The 14182-nt window shown below is 57.3% G+C and overlaps 1 protein-coding gene across 2 annotated transcripts in view; it reads right to left on the reverse strand.

Moving 5' to 3' along the window:
* Positions 1 to 7162: 7162 nt before the first annotated feature.
* The window catches only part of INCA1 (inhibitor of CDK, cyclin A1 interacting protein 1), a 28126-nt gene continuing 21106 nt past the window's right edge, over positions 7163 to 14182 (reverse strand). For both annotated transcript variants that reach the window (XM_073326531.1, XM_073326532.1), the window contains 3 exons: positions 13750 to 13958; positions 11850 to 12027; positions 7163 to 9032 (listed from right to left, as the gene is read on the reverse strand). In XM_073326531.1, the coding sequence (XP_073182632.1) occupies positions 8802 to 9032; positions 11850 to 12027; positions 13750 to 13958 (618 nt within the window). In that variant the 3' untranslated portion in view covers positions 7163 to 8801. The remainder of the gene's footprint in view (positions 9033 to 11849; positions 12028 to 13749; positions 13959 to 14182) is intronic.

The raw sequence follows: 14182 nt of genomic DNA on the forward strand, positions 1-14182 counted from the left end.
ACGCGCTATCTCAGAGTGAGGGGAGAGGGGGCTGGTGGGTTAGATCGGGGCGGGGGGCTGGGAGCCAGGACTCCAGGGTTCCCTCCCCGGCTCTGGGAGGGGAGCAGGGCTAGTGGGTTAGAGCCGGGGGGCTGGGAGCCAGGACTCCGGGGTTCCCTCCCCGGCTCTGGGAGGGGGGTCCCCACTCTGACTCACCGGAGAGCTCTGTGGTTTCCTTGTAATTCATGGTCGGGGCCTGGCGCTGGGCGACTAGAGCTCCGGGCCGGGGGGGCTCAGCTCATGGGGGGCAGGGGAACGGCTCAGACCTGGGAACGGAAGAGCAGCAGGACGCGGATTCACCCCGCCACCGGAGCACAACCCGCCCCCCCGTCCTGCCTGGGGCCCCGGTCCCCAGCCCAGAGCCACGGGCCCCACGGGCCTGGTCCGCGCTGCCTCCCCACATCCCCTTCGAGCCGTCACCTCCCTCCCGCCACACGACTGCACCAGCGCTCGCGTCTCCCTACCGCCGCAGGGATGCGCCCACCTCTGGGGCGGGGCGGCGGGCGCCACGGGGACCCCTCGCCCGGCGCTCAGCTTTAGGAGGGGAATGGGGGCTAGGGGGTTAGAGCAGGGGGGGCTGGGAGCCAGGACTCCTGAGTTCTCTCCCCAGCTCTGGGAGGGGAGTGGGGGCTGGTGGGGGGGCTGGGAGCCAGGACTCCTGGGTTCTCTCCCCAGCTCTCGGAGGGGAGTGGGGAGCCAGGGCAAGAGGGAGGTTTCTAGGGGCAGGTTCTTCCCTCGGGCCCCGAGCAGCTGCCCTTTTAACGAACCGCCAGCCGCAGAGTGCAGCCCGGCCCCTCCCCGGCCCAAGTCCAAGGAGGTTTCTGCCCCCCCGCCCCCCCCCCCACCGGGAGCCGAGCCAAGGGGAAGTGCAGCCGGCGAGAGGGGAAGTGACTCGGCCTGGGTCACCAAGGAGCCCTGGGAACCCGGGGGAAGCCACTCGACAGCAGGCCGGGAAGAGGAAAGCCCCTCCCAGAGCCGGGGAGAGAACCCAGGAGTCCTGGCTCCCAGCCCCCCTGCTCTAACCACCAGCCACCACTCCCCTCCCAGAGCCGGGGAGAGAACCCAGGAGTCCTGGCTTTCAACCCCTCCTGCTCCAACCCACCAGCCCCCACTCCCCTCCCAGAGCTGGGGTGAGAACCCAGGAGTCCTGGCTCCCAGCCCCCCTGCTCTAACCCACCAGCCCCCACTCCCCTCCCAGAGCTGGGGAGCGAACCCAGGAGTCCTGGCTCCCAGCCCCCTCCCCCCCCCACACACTCTAACCCCCCAGCCTCCACTGCGCTCCTAAAGCTAAGCACCGGGCGAGGGGTCCCCATGTCACCAGCCGCCCCGCCCCAGAGGTGGCCGCATCTCAGTGCCGGGCGAGGGGTCCCTGTGTCACTCTCCGCCCCGCCCCAGAGGTGGCCGCATCTCGGCGCCGGGCGAGGGGTCCCCATGTCACCAGCCGCCCCGCCCCAGAGGTGGCCGCATCTCAGCGGCGGGCAAGGGCGACTCTGGTGTTTCCCTCTCTCTCCAGCTCTGCCACCTGCTCCCCGATCTTGGGGTGGGGGGTCTGTGCAGCGCCCGGCACCACGGGGGGCCCCGATCTCGGGGTGGGGGGGGGTCACGGGCCCAGCCCCCTCCTAGTGCCCCCTGAGCGCAAGCCACTGGCCTCCACCCCACAGCCCACCCCGGAGGCACCGGCCTGTGTTCTCCACACCCTTCCCCGTTGTCTCCCTGCCCCCTATGACCCTCAGCCCCCATTCTCACCTCCCCCAGTGCCCCCTCCCTGTCCCTTGACACCCTCACTCCCAACACCCCCTCCGAGCCCCACACACAGGTCCAGACCCCCACTGCCCAGCATCCTCTGCTTCCACCCCCTGCCCCCCTCAGCAACAGCTGCAGACCCCCAGCGTCCACCTGCCCTCCACACCCCCACCAGCCCCTCGCTGGCCCCACCAGTGTACCCCCACCCCAGCACCCGCTCCCTCCCCCACCACAAGCGCCCCCCAACTCCAGTGTACCCCACAGCCCCACAATGCACCTGCCATCACACTCCCCTAGCATCCACCTGCCCCCCACACCCACCAGGAGCACCTCCCTGCCCCACAGAGCCCCCCACGCCCAGCACCTCCCCGCCCCCCCACACCCACCAGGAGCACCTCCCTGCCCCACAGAGCCCCCCCCACGCCCAGCACCTCCCCGCCCCCCCACACCCACCAGGAGCACCTCCCTGCCCCACAGAGCCCCCCCCACGCCCAGCACCTCCCCGCCCCCCCACACCCACCAGGAGCACCTCCCCGCCCCACAGAGCCCCCCCCACGCCCAGCACCTCCCCGCCCCCCCACACCCACCAGGAGCACCTCCCTGCCCCACAGAGCCCCCCCACGCCCAGCACCTCCCCGCCCCCCCACACCCACCAGGAGCACCTCCCTGCCCCACAGAGCCCCCCCCACGCCCAGCACCTCCCCGCCCCCCCACACCCACCAGGAGCACCTCCCTGCCCCACAGAGCCCCCCCCACGCCCAGCACCTCCCTGCCCCACAGAGCCCCCCCCACGCCCAGCACCTCCCCGCCCCCCCACACCCACCAGGAGCACCTCCCTGCCCCACAGAGCCCCCCCACGCCCAGCACCTCCCCGCCCCCCCACACCCACCAGGAGCACCTCCCTGCCCCACAGAGCCCCCCCCACGCCCAGCACCTCCCCGCCCCCCCACACCCACCAGGAGCACCTCCCTGCCCCACAGAGCCCCCCCCACGCCCAGCACCTCCCCGCCCCCCCACACCCACCAGGAGCACCTCCCTGCCCCACAGAGCCCCCCCCACGCCCAGCACCTCCCCGCCCCCCCACACCCACCAGGAGCACCTCCCTGCCCCACAGAGCCCCCCCACGCCCAGCACCTCCCCGCCCCCCCACACCCACCAGGAGCACCTCCCTGCCCCACAGAGCCCCCCCCACGCCCAGCACCTCCCCGCCCCCCCACACCCACCAGGAGCACCTCCCTGCCCCACAGAGCCCCCCCCACGCCCAGCACCTCCCTGCCCCCCCACACCCACCAGGAGCACCTCCCTGCCCCACAGACCCCCCCACACACACACCCAACATGCACCTGCTCCCACAGACCCCCCACACCTGCAGCAGCCTCTTCCTGCCCCCCACCCCCCAGTGTCCACCTGCCCCCCAGCAGCCCCTCCCTGCCCCCAGCCCCCCCCAGCATGCACCTACCCCCACACCCCCAGCCCCTCCCTGCCCCACAGACCCGCCCCCAGCATGCACTTGCCCCCCAAACCCCCAGCAGCCCCTCCCTGCCCCACAGACCCCCTACACACGCCCCCAACATGCACCTGCCCCCACAGACCCCCACATCCCCAGCAGCCTCTTCCTGCCCCCCACCCCCCAGTGTCCACCTGCCCCCCAGCAGCCCCTCCCCGCCCCACAGACCCTCCCCACATGCCCCCAGCGTGCACCTACCCCTACCCCCCAGCTCCTCCCTGCCCCCCAGGATCCCCCGCACGCCCCCAGCATGCACTTGCCCCCAGCAGCCCCTCCCTGCCCCACACCCCGCCCCCCCGCCCAGGGCACCGGGGATCGGGCCCCTGGAGAAGCTCCGCGCCGGGCCGGTACCTGCCGGGGCTCCGCCGCCTCCGCCCGCGCCGCCGGCCGCCATCGCCCCGCGCAGCCCCAGGCCCCGCCGCCCGCCCGGTGCGTGTGAGCGCAGCGCGCACGGGGGGGGCGGGGCGCCGTGCGCCGGGGGGCGGGGCCGGCGGGGGCGGGGCCGAGCCGCGGGGCGGGCGCTATAGCGCCGTATGGACCGCAGGGCGGGGCGGAGGCGGGCCTCTGTAGCGCCCGGCCCTACGGACCGCGGGGCGTGGCTCCCTACGGGGCCCGGCCCTACGGACCGCGGGGCGTGATTCCCTACGGGGCCCGGCCCTACGGACCGCGGGGCGTAGCTCCCTACGGGGCCCGGCCCTACGGACCGCGGGGCGTGATTCCCTACGGGGCCTGGCCCTACGGACCGCGGGGCGTGGCTCCCTACGGGGCCCAGCCCTACGGACCGCGGGGCGTGGCTCCCTACGGGGCCCGGCCCTACGGACCGCGGGGCGTGATTCCCTACGGGGCCCGGCCCTACGGACCGCGGGGCGTGGTTCCCTACGGGGCCCGGCCCTATGGACCAGAGGGCGTGGTTCTCTATGGGGCCCTGCCGTACGGACCACAATATATAGTTTTCAATGTGATCTGCATGATCTGGTTCTGTATAGGGCCGAATGCTATGGCTCACTGCATATCGTTTTCCACAGTGTCCACGCCGAGCCGGATTCCCCACCCACGCCCCAGCCTCGTCTCCCCACTTCGGTGCATGCCAAGCCAATGTCAGGGGCTAACCAGTGAGGAATCGGGGCCAGTCTCCCATCCGAGGGCCCCCCGAGTCTCTGTTGCCCTGTTTCTGGGGCTGGGGCAGGACCGGAGTCGGGTGGCTGTGTACTCCCGGCCTTCAGATCTTGTCCCCAGCGTCAACGAGAGCACCCTCCGGGCTGTTCAAACACATGCGTTGCTTCTCACGGAGCAGATCGTAGCCGTAGAGCGGGACACCGCAATCCCCGCTGCGTCCGGGAGCAGGACCAGAGCAGAGGCCTGAGAAGCCCCCTGCACTGGGCGAGGGGGCTCTTAGAGGGCTCATTCCGCCTCACTTCAAGACCCCTTTTTGGTGCCCGCAAAGGGGCTCCTGGTACGTTTCCCCAAAAGAAACCACCCTGCATACACAGCGGTTTCACCTCGTGCTTCCCTCTGTGCCCGCCTGTTGTCTCGGGGCTAGTACTTTGATTGCCAGCTCTGCAAGGCCGGGGCTGTCTTTGCGTTCCGTATTTGTACAGCTCCCGGCACACCTTGTCCTTCCCCCGAGGGAATTGTTAATGTTGCTGGTTTTGTCACATTGGCTGCGGAGTCAGAACGATGCCGGTCAAAGCCTCGGCGATGGACCGCGATCATCTGCGTTTTCAGTGGAAAATTTTGAACTTTTGGTCAAAACCCTCCAATTTGATTGATTGATTTGGTTTTCAAGCAACTGAAAACTCCGACAATTTGGGCCAAATCAATACCTAAAAATGGGCTGAAAGCTGCCAAAAGCTGAGAAACCTTTGGACAAAAAAAAAAAAAAATTTCCAGCCAAGAAGTGGCAAAAAAATTAAAACTCCCCCCCCCAGAACTGCCCCAAATGGAAAAATGTCCAAATCTGGGGGTCTTCAAGTGGTCAAAGGGCACAGACGTTTTCTGGGGAAATTTTAACTCCATCCCAAACCTAATTTTCCATCCAAAAAAAAAAAAGTTTGGATGGGGAATCTGTGGATTTGGGTGCCACCATTGGCCCCAGGACGACAAGTGACCGCCTAGGGAGAGATGTCGTTTCAGAACCAGCAGCCGCTGCTTGAAGCTGGAGCTGACGGGAGCCGGGTTCCCTTGGCACGCTGTTCCGTTCCTGGCGCGGACGTATTACGGCCACGGTTAGCAAATGGGCACATCTCGGAAGTGGAATCGGGCTGGGGGCGGGAATTTGCACCTCTCCGCGTGGATTGTGTTGGAAGGTGAGTGGGGTGAGGTAATCTGCACTTTTCCCAGGCATGCATGGCCTTCCCTGGGCTGCTCAGTGCATGATTTTGATCCCCTCATGTGTTTCCCTGGGGTGTTCTGTTTGGTGTTTTTTCCTTCTCGCTGGTCGACATGCCAAAAAGGCTTGTGCTGCCCAGAGGAAATGACTGCAAACCTGAAGTAATTGGCAACCCTTTGTGCCACCTACCATGTGTTGCCAGCTTCTTTCATGAATCTGACCCCGTAGGAAAGGGAATCTGGGCCCGACAGACCCCCCGCTGCGCCTCTGTGGGTACACGGGGCAAGCACCGTGGGAGAAAAAGAAATTCTGACGCAACAAAGGTCACATTCCTGTATCCTCCGGGACACGAGCCGTGTGTAGCAGCAGGCATTTCGCGTCGTCATCAAGGCATGGTTGAATTTTGCTTTGCCAGCCATTGTTTTAAATCCCAACTGCCCTGCCTCTTGCCCAGACCCCGACTGAGAGCGGGGACCCCATTGTGCTGGGCGTGGGACAGACACACAGCCAGGAACAGATCCTGCCTTGAAGACCTGCATGCGGACGAGCAAGGCAGGGGAGAACAGAAGGATTCTCCTTTGAAGGTGGGGAACGGATGGCTGGCAGCCTTTTCAAAGCCACACCAGTGATTTAGGCGCCCGAGTCCTCCCTGAAAACCAACGTGGACCAGGATGGTCCGTTCTCGCCACACCCGGCCGCCTGGGAACGAAAGCGGCCTCCCATTCAAATCCCCCGCCCTGGCGGCCCGCTCCCGGCACTCTCAGCAGATTGTGGCAGGGCGAGGTGTGTCTTCCAGGCGACAGTGCGCTGGAGCCAGAGGATGAACGAGAGGACGCTGATCTGAGCTACCCCAGGGTAAATCCATTACAGCATTGAAAACCGGTATCTCCACCCTCGTCAATTTAATTTGAACCTTCCTTGGGTGCTGGGATCACTTTCTTTATCCCTGCAAAGCATCTGGGAGGCAGCAAGGCCTCGCTAATGGGGCAGGGGGAAATCTCGGGCCATTATCGTTTGCAGCCCTGAGGAGAAACCCAGCCCTGCTCTTTCACACTCGGGCCTTCGATGGTGCTGTGACGGGCCAGGTTCTGAAAGGGCAGTTCGCCTCCGCACCACGTAAACCTTCACATCAAAGCTGAAGCGCGGGGCTCCTCCGCGAAGGAGTGACTCAGAGCCTGAGCGAGCAAAAAGCAAGAGAGGGCAGACAGGCTGGAGAAGCGGCAGGGTGGCCTAGTGGGTTGTGACACTGGCTTGGCAGTGAGGGTACCGGGTTTCTAATCACAGCTCTGCCACTGAAGCCCTGTGTGACCTGGGACAAGTCCCTTTCCCTCTATTTCCCTGCCCACCTTTTGTCTATTTCGATGGTGTCTTGTGCGGACGAGCTCCGAATCTCCCACTCCTGTGTCTGCATAGCACCTGGCACATCGGGGCCCCCGAGAGATGCTACCATGGCAAAAATTTGCCTCTGTCCTATTTACAGCTTCTTTCCATGAAGCTCTTTTGATAGGGGAAAAAATGTAAACACGGCCAAGTGTTTCCACTTCGTTTAATAGTGCGGATAATAAATAAGCTACATTTCCCATAACGAATACAGGAGTGTACAACCACTGTCTAAATAACCTTTCCAGACAAGTTGAGCTAAGCCTTAGGCATCGAAAAGCAGCAAAACCGAGACAAGAATGCTAGCGCAGATTTTGCGTAGGGTCACTCTACCGTGAGATAAACAAAGGAATTGTCCAATAAACCTTTAGGGTCACTTCTCCTAGAGTTGAACAACAGAGCTCTCTTGTTAACTCTTACTGAACTTCACAAAGTATACGTTAAATGCAGTAAAAGCATGAATCAGTTGGGCCTGCTTTCAGCTAGGTACTTACACTCCTTGCTGGACATCGATAGGCTTATGCATGTGCTTAAAATCAAGCATGGGCTTATGTGCTTTGCTGGCCTCAGATATTACAGTACATGAGCTAACTGCGTACAGCCAGACTGCAAACCCCTCACTCTAATGCACGCTTGCCAAACATCTGGTCTATCCAGAGATGCTAGTCACAGCAGGCTATTATGTGACGCCTTCAAAAGCCCAACGCTGATCATTTTGCAGTGACAATAGACGGTCTGAGCATTGCCGAGAACCTGTGTTTTTATCCCGCCGCATTGGACGAGTCAGGTGCAACGGTGGATGGACCTCAGCCAGCCCCAGCCCTTGCTGAAAGACGCAGCACAAAGAGGGTAAGAACCCTGATTGTTCTCTCAGGGAAATTCACTGGCCCCGATTGAATTTCACCCTCGCTGTTTTCATTCATGTTGGCCTTCCGAAATGAGCCAGGAGGGGGGGCTTGGGTTTTCCAAAGAGTGCTGGAGGGTCAGGCGTTCGGCCCAAGGTATTTCCTGAAGGGTGATTACCCCGAAACTAGGGACAGGGGAACTGGCCAGAGCAGAACTGGTCTGGATTCGCACCCCACTCTCCCTGACACCAAGTTTTGGGGAAAGCCAGCAGTATCGCCTCTCCCCTTGGTGCCCCTCTTCACACTTACCTCACCTGGACGGCTCTTGCTGGGGAGAAGAGAAGCATATTCAAGTGTCCCGGGACCGGGCCACCCATGGCTTTTGCCCTTCCCGCAGGAAGAGGGGAGCGCAAGCTGTCTCCCAGGAGGGTAGGGTCCCACAGCCTTCCACCCAGGCAGAGACGGATCCAAACTTCAGCTCAGGTTTTGACAAGGTCCCAGGCTGGAGGCTTATCTGAGTATTTTTTGGTGGGAGGGTGGCCAGGGGACATGGTTTTGAGGCTGTTTCAGCGCGTGTCAGGGTGGCTCATCATGTCCAGGAGCTGAAGGCAGTAGATTCCTTGGACACGGTTCCCTGGGTTGGTTTGCGCTCTAAGCGTTCGATAACTAAAACACCCCTCCGATATGTAGGAGCGGGGTGCGGGGGAATACAGGCAGCCTCCTCTTCTACTCACTGAATCACTATGGAAACAATCCTGAAGTCTCTGCCGGTGTCTTTCTGGCTGCGGAGCCATGTCCCGAAAGCCCACAGAGAGCGTCAAAGAAGGAATCGGTTGCTTTCCTTGCCAAAAAAAAAAAACAACACCCAAAACCCAAGGCACGAAACAGTCAATAACCAGGAACTGAGCAGGCTCTCGGGGAGTTCGCTTTCCCGTCACCCGATGTCAGGAGAGGAGAGTTAATCCACTTTCAATAGAAGGCCTGCTGCAACCTTGCGTGGGTGATAGTCCCCTCCATCCCCCACGCTAATGCCGAGCACTTCAGGATCACTCTTCTGGCTGGTGCCCAAAGCCCCAGAAGGCTTCCTCAGGCCGGCACCTGACCAGCAGCTGGGGTCGGTCTCCCATGGCCACGAGGGAGGAGACCACCCGGCTTTCCTCGGGGGTCCCTTGCTGTGGCCGTGGCTCCTCTGAGGGCAAAGGAATGGAAATAGAAAGGGTTACCGGCATAATAGTTCCTAGCCCAGGTGTCCTACGCCCGAGTCCTGTACCTTATCCATCACACCGGACTCTCCTTGGAGGGTAAACGGACAGCGTCCCGCTGAATTGCAACCCTCCTTGGGGCGGCACTCAGCTGCTGGTTCACTGCCCCATTCCACACACCCAGAGCCTTACTGTGCATCTTCTCCAGGACTTCCAGTGATTACAAAGCCGGCCTTACCCCAAGGGCCGCTGTACACGTTAGGGCCCAGTCCACAAAAATCATAGAAATGTAGGACTGGAAGAGACCTCAGGAGGTCATCTAATCCATCCCCCTGCCATGCTGAGGCAGTATGAAGACCGCCCTCCCGTTTACTTCTGCACCAGGACCCGATTTCCAGAGAAAATGTCCTCGTTCTATGAGTCAAGGTCTTAACAATTCCTTTAATCACCAGATATCAGGGGGTAGCCGTGTTAGTCTGTATCCACAAAAACAATGAGGAGTCCGGTGGCCCCTTAAAGAGTAACAGATTGATTTGGGCATAAGCTTTCGTGGGTAAAAAACCCACTTCTTCAGATGCATGGAGTGAAAATTACAGCTGCAGGCATTATTACGCATGAAGAGAAGGGAGTTACCTTACATGTGGAGAACCAGTGTTGACAGGGCCAATTCAGCCAGGGTGGATGTAGTCCACGCCCAATCACTGTAATAAATGTAGTCCACTCCCAATAACACACACAGAGGAATCATGGGGCTTTTCATTCCTTAGGTGGACTACATTTATTACAGTGATTGGGAGTGGACTACATCCACCCTGGCTGAATTGGCCCTGTCAACACTGGTTCTCCACTTGTAAGGTAACTCCCTTCTCTTCATGCGTAATAATGCCTGCAGCTGTAATTTTCACTCCATGCATCTGAAGAAGTGGGTTTTTTACCCACGAAAGCTTATGCCCAAATCAATCTGTTACTCTTTAAGGGGCCACCGGACTCCACGTTGTTTTAATCACCAACCGTTGCCTGGGAAGTGAAAACCCAGCTAGGTTTGTTCTGCCTCTGACGTCATCAGGATGAAGATTTGCCAAGTGGGTCCGAGCAGACAGTTTGGTCGGAGATGTCAGAGGCAGAAAGGGATGCGGCTTGCTCTTTCCTAGCTGCACTGGCCCTGCAGATCTAAGGGGTGTCACCTTGAGAGCAGGTGAAGTCATCCACAGAGAAGAGAGAGGGCTGTGTTTATAAAACTGCTTGAGAGGAATACAAAGGGACATGATTACAGCTGGTTGATTCAAAAAAAAATTTTTTTGGGGGGGGGGGGCTGGAAAATGCCAGTTCATCAGAATTGAAACTTTTTGCAGGCCAGGGCTAATTTAAACAAATATTCCTGCTTTGAAAAAAACTGGGGGGACAGCATTTAAATTGTGAAAACCGGCTGTTTTGACATTTTAAAAATGAAGGTGTGAAATTACTTTTTATTTTGAAATTGACGTGAGTTTGTCATTTAAAAAATGTTAAAAAAAAAAGTGAAAATCAAAATGAAAAATTTCAGAATGATTGAAAGGACAGATTTCGATTGAACCGATCCAAACTGATTCCCCCCCGCAAGATGTTCCATTTGCAAACATTTTGACTTTTCCTCCTGACTTGGGACAGGGAAAATTTACAAAATCTCAGAGATTCTCACAGGATGGGAAAATCATTTCCCACCCCGCGCTAGAGGTAATAAAGTTATATGAAATGATAAAAGGGAAGTAGGGTTGAACCCTTCCATTCATTTATCCATAACACAAGAACAAGAGGGGTATTCAATTCAACTGGAAGGCAGCAAATTAAAAACCGCTCAGAGGAAAAACTTGTCCACACAAGGCACAATTAGCCCATGTAACTCACTGCCACAATATCTCATTGAGGACAGGAGTGTATGTTAGACACAGAGGTAATTGTTTTGGTTTATTTGGCATTGGTGAGGCCTCAGGTGGAGTACTCTGTCCAGTTTTGAGCATAACACTTTAAGAAAAACGTGGACAAATTGGAGAGACCCCAGAGGAGAGCCACAAAAATGATCAAAGTTTTAGAAAACCTGACCTAGGAGGAAAAGTTCAAAAAACGGGGCACCTTTAGGCTGAGGGGGGACCAGATAATAATCTTCAAATATGTTATAAAGAGGGATAGTGATCAATTGTTCTCTATATCCACGGAGGACAGGACAAGAAGGATGTGGCCTAGTTTTCAGCAAAGGAGATTTAGATTAGATATTCGGAAGCACATTCTGACTCTAAGGACAGTTAAGCACAGGAACGGGTTACCTAGGGGGGTTGTGGAATCCCCATCCCTGGAGGTTATTAAGAACAGGTTAGACAAACACCAGTCAGCAAAATGGTCCAGGTTTACTTCTTCTTGCCTCAGCACAGGTCCCTTCCAGCTCAACATTTCTATGATTAGCAGGATTCGGGAGGCTAAAGAGAACATTCAGAGTGAGACTAATCAGGATTTCCAACTCAGCAAGAGGTTTGGAAGGGATATGACACCTCCTGCCTTAAGGCATGAGTCAATCCCCCAGTAATTGGAGGTTAGGAATATGGTTCCCATGGGGTTTCTTGTTCCATCATTGAAAACGGGTTATAGGACTGGCTGGACCATGAATGAGCCGCTTTCCCTATGTTCTGAGCATGACAACACTTTCCAGTGCCACCGTTTTCCATCGGAACAAAAACCGGAATGTGCACCTCACACAGTGAACAAGAGAGGTTTAAAAAGAACCCCTAAGCCCATTCATTCACCCATGTGAGTGATCCACACACCCCACTCACCTGCCCGCTGCTGCTAACAAAAGACTCCTCTCCACAGAGCCAGAAAGGTCTTGGTTTTGTCAAATGGCTCAGCAGGTCCCTTCCGCTTTGCAATTCTTCTGCGAGAGAGACAGCGGCGCCTTCAAGCCCTTCAGAGTTGGCTGGGGATCCATATCCACCCCATTTCCACCGCTTCAACCTGCAAAGCACCATGCACACAGCACAGTGTTTGCAAACACTCAAATATGCCCCAGGAGTACCGAGAGGCCTGAACTGAGATTGGGGGCCTGGTACCGTAGATCCTCAGAGTTACGAACTGACCGCCCCAATGACCGTTTCATAGATTCCTACGCTGGGGGAGACCACTGTATAACCCAGGCCAGAGACCTGCCCCGAAACATTCCCAAGAGCAGACCTGTTAAGAAAACACCCAATCTTGATTTAAAAATTGACAGTGGTGAAGAATCCACCCAAAGATGGGTGAACGATTCCAATGATTAATTACACTCACTGTTAAAAATGTCTGCCTTATTTCCACTCTGAATTAGTCTAGCTTCTCCTTCCAGCCATTGGACCATGTTCGACCTTTCTCGGCTAGATTGAAGAGCCCGCTCTTAAATATTGGTTCCCCCCTTGTAAGTACGTATAGACTGCAATCAAGTCACCCCGTAACTTTAATTACTCAGGTTGGAAGTTGGCTGGGACAACGAGATTAACACCTGACTTAAAACCGCCGGGATTATTTAATTATTGCAAAGATCCGGGAAGACAATTCCCCACGGCAGAGCGCCCCCTAGCACTACACGGCGGGATCACAGTCAACCCTGCCTGCCAGGGCAGAGCGCCCCCTGCTGAGCCCCCCGCCCCCTGCAGCACAGCGCCCCCTAGCAGATATTGCAGCGAGTGCGCCACCATTACCTCCTGACGCATTATAGCGTCTCCAGGAATTAAACATTAACCTTTAATTAAAGATTATGTGACGTGATGAATCTCCAACCAAAACTGGCAACCCGAATTATAAGGGAAAACTGAAGCCCTCCCCTCCAGATGCCAAACCTGGCCAAACCTGCATAGCTTGCAAGATTTAAAACCCACAGCAATCAATAGTTAAGAAGCAAAAAAGATAAAATGACAGCCTCGAAATCAACAGCAACAAAGGCACCTTGCCAACGGCACGAAGGAGTGTTTGGGATTTCTGACAGAAAGAGATGCAGTCCTCCAAATCTTTCTGCCCCATCACTTCGGTCTCTTAGATCAGTGGTTCTCAACCAGGGGGACGTGACATAAAAAGCACTAGCGAAGTCAGGACAAACTAAAATTTCATGCAGACAATGACTTGTATATACGGCTCCATAGACTACACACTGAAATGTACATCCAGTCGTTATATTCCAGTTGATTGGTTTTATAATTGTCTGGTACAAATGAGGAAGTCAGCCGTTTTTCAGTCACAGTGTGGCTGGGACACTTGCATTTTTAGGTCTGATTTTGTAAGCATGTCGTTTTGAAGTGCAGTGAAACTTGGGGGGGTAGGCAAGACAAATCAGACTCCTGCAAGGGATACAGGAGTCTGGAAACATTGAGAGCCACTTAGTCAGGGGGTTGTATTGGTTTAACATAGTGAGAGACGCCAGGAGCTCAACCGATTTACTTTAAGAAAGAGAAGGTACAAGGGTGACTTGATCACAGTCTATCCTGGGGAACAGAAATTCGATGCTGCAAAGTGAAGCTAGACAAACCCAGACAAGGCCTGAGAGTTTTATCACTTTACCTGGGTATGTACACAGCCCTCCGTCTTAATGCCATTAATGGTTTCGCTGCATTGACTGACACTGGGCAATGCAGAAATAGAGAAACAACACAAGTCCCACTCATTCCCCTCCCACAGACGCCCGACCGATCAATAAATTCAATTCCATACTGATCAATGCTGCTTTGCCTTTTCTTCAGATCCTCCAGGTGGTAACAGACCGAAGTCACACTACCGTTCTCCAGTCTCTTTCGTTTCAGCCGGCCGCTTCTCCTCCGACACAGCTCCCGAGGAGAGGGGAGTGCCCGCGGGACAGCTAGCACTTGCCAGGAGCCTGCGTCTGTCTGAGCATCGGGCCTGTGGACGGCTGAGCTAGACCTCTAAGGGGTAAAGAGAACATAGGAATTGCCGGACTGGATCAGACCCCAGTATCCTCTTTTCAGAGGAAGGTACAAGAACCCCGCAATGGGCTAATTTGCCCCTACATTAGGTTTCATACTGGTCTCTAACAGAGATTGGCTTGAACAATGAACCGCAAGGACTAATATCCCTCAGCATGAGCTATCATAACTCTGGATAGTCTCACCCATATAAACGGCCCGCC

The sequence above is a fragment of the Lepidochelys kempii genome, chromosome 28, assembly GCF_965140265.1.
Source record: "Lepidochelys kempii isolate rLepKem1 chromosome 28, rLepKem1.hap2, whole genome shotgun sequence".
NCBI classification, from domain to species: Eukaryota; Metazoa; Chordata; order Testudines; family Cheloniidae; genus Lepidochelys; species Lepidochelys kempii.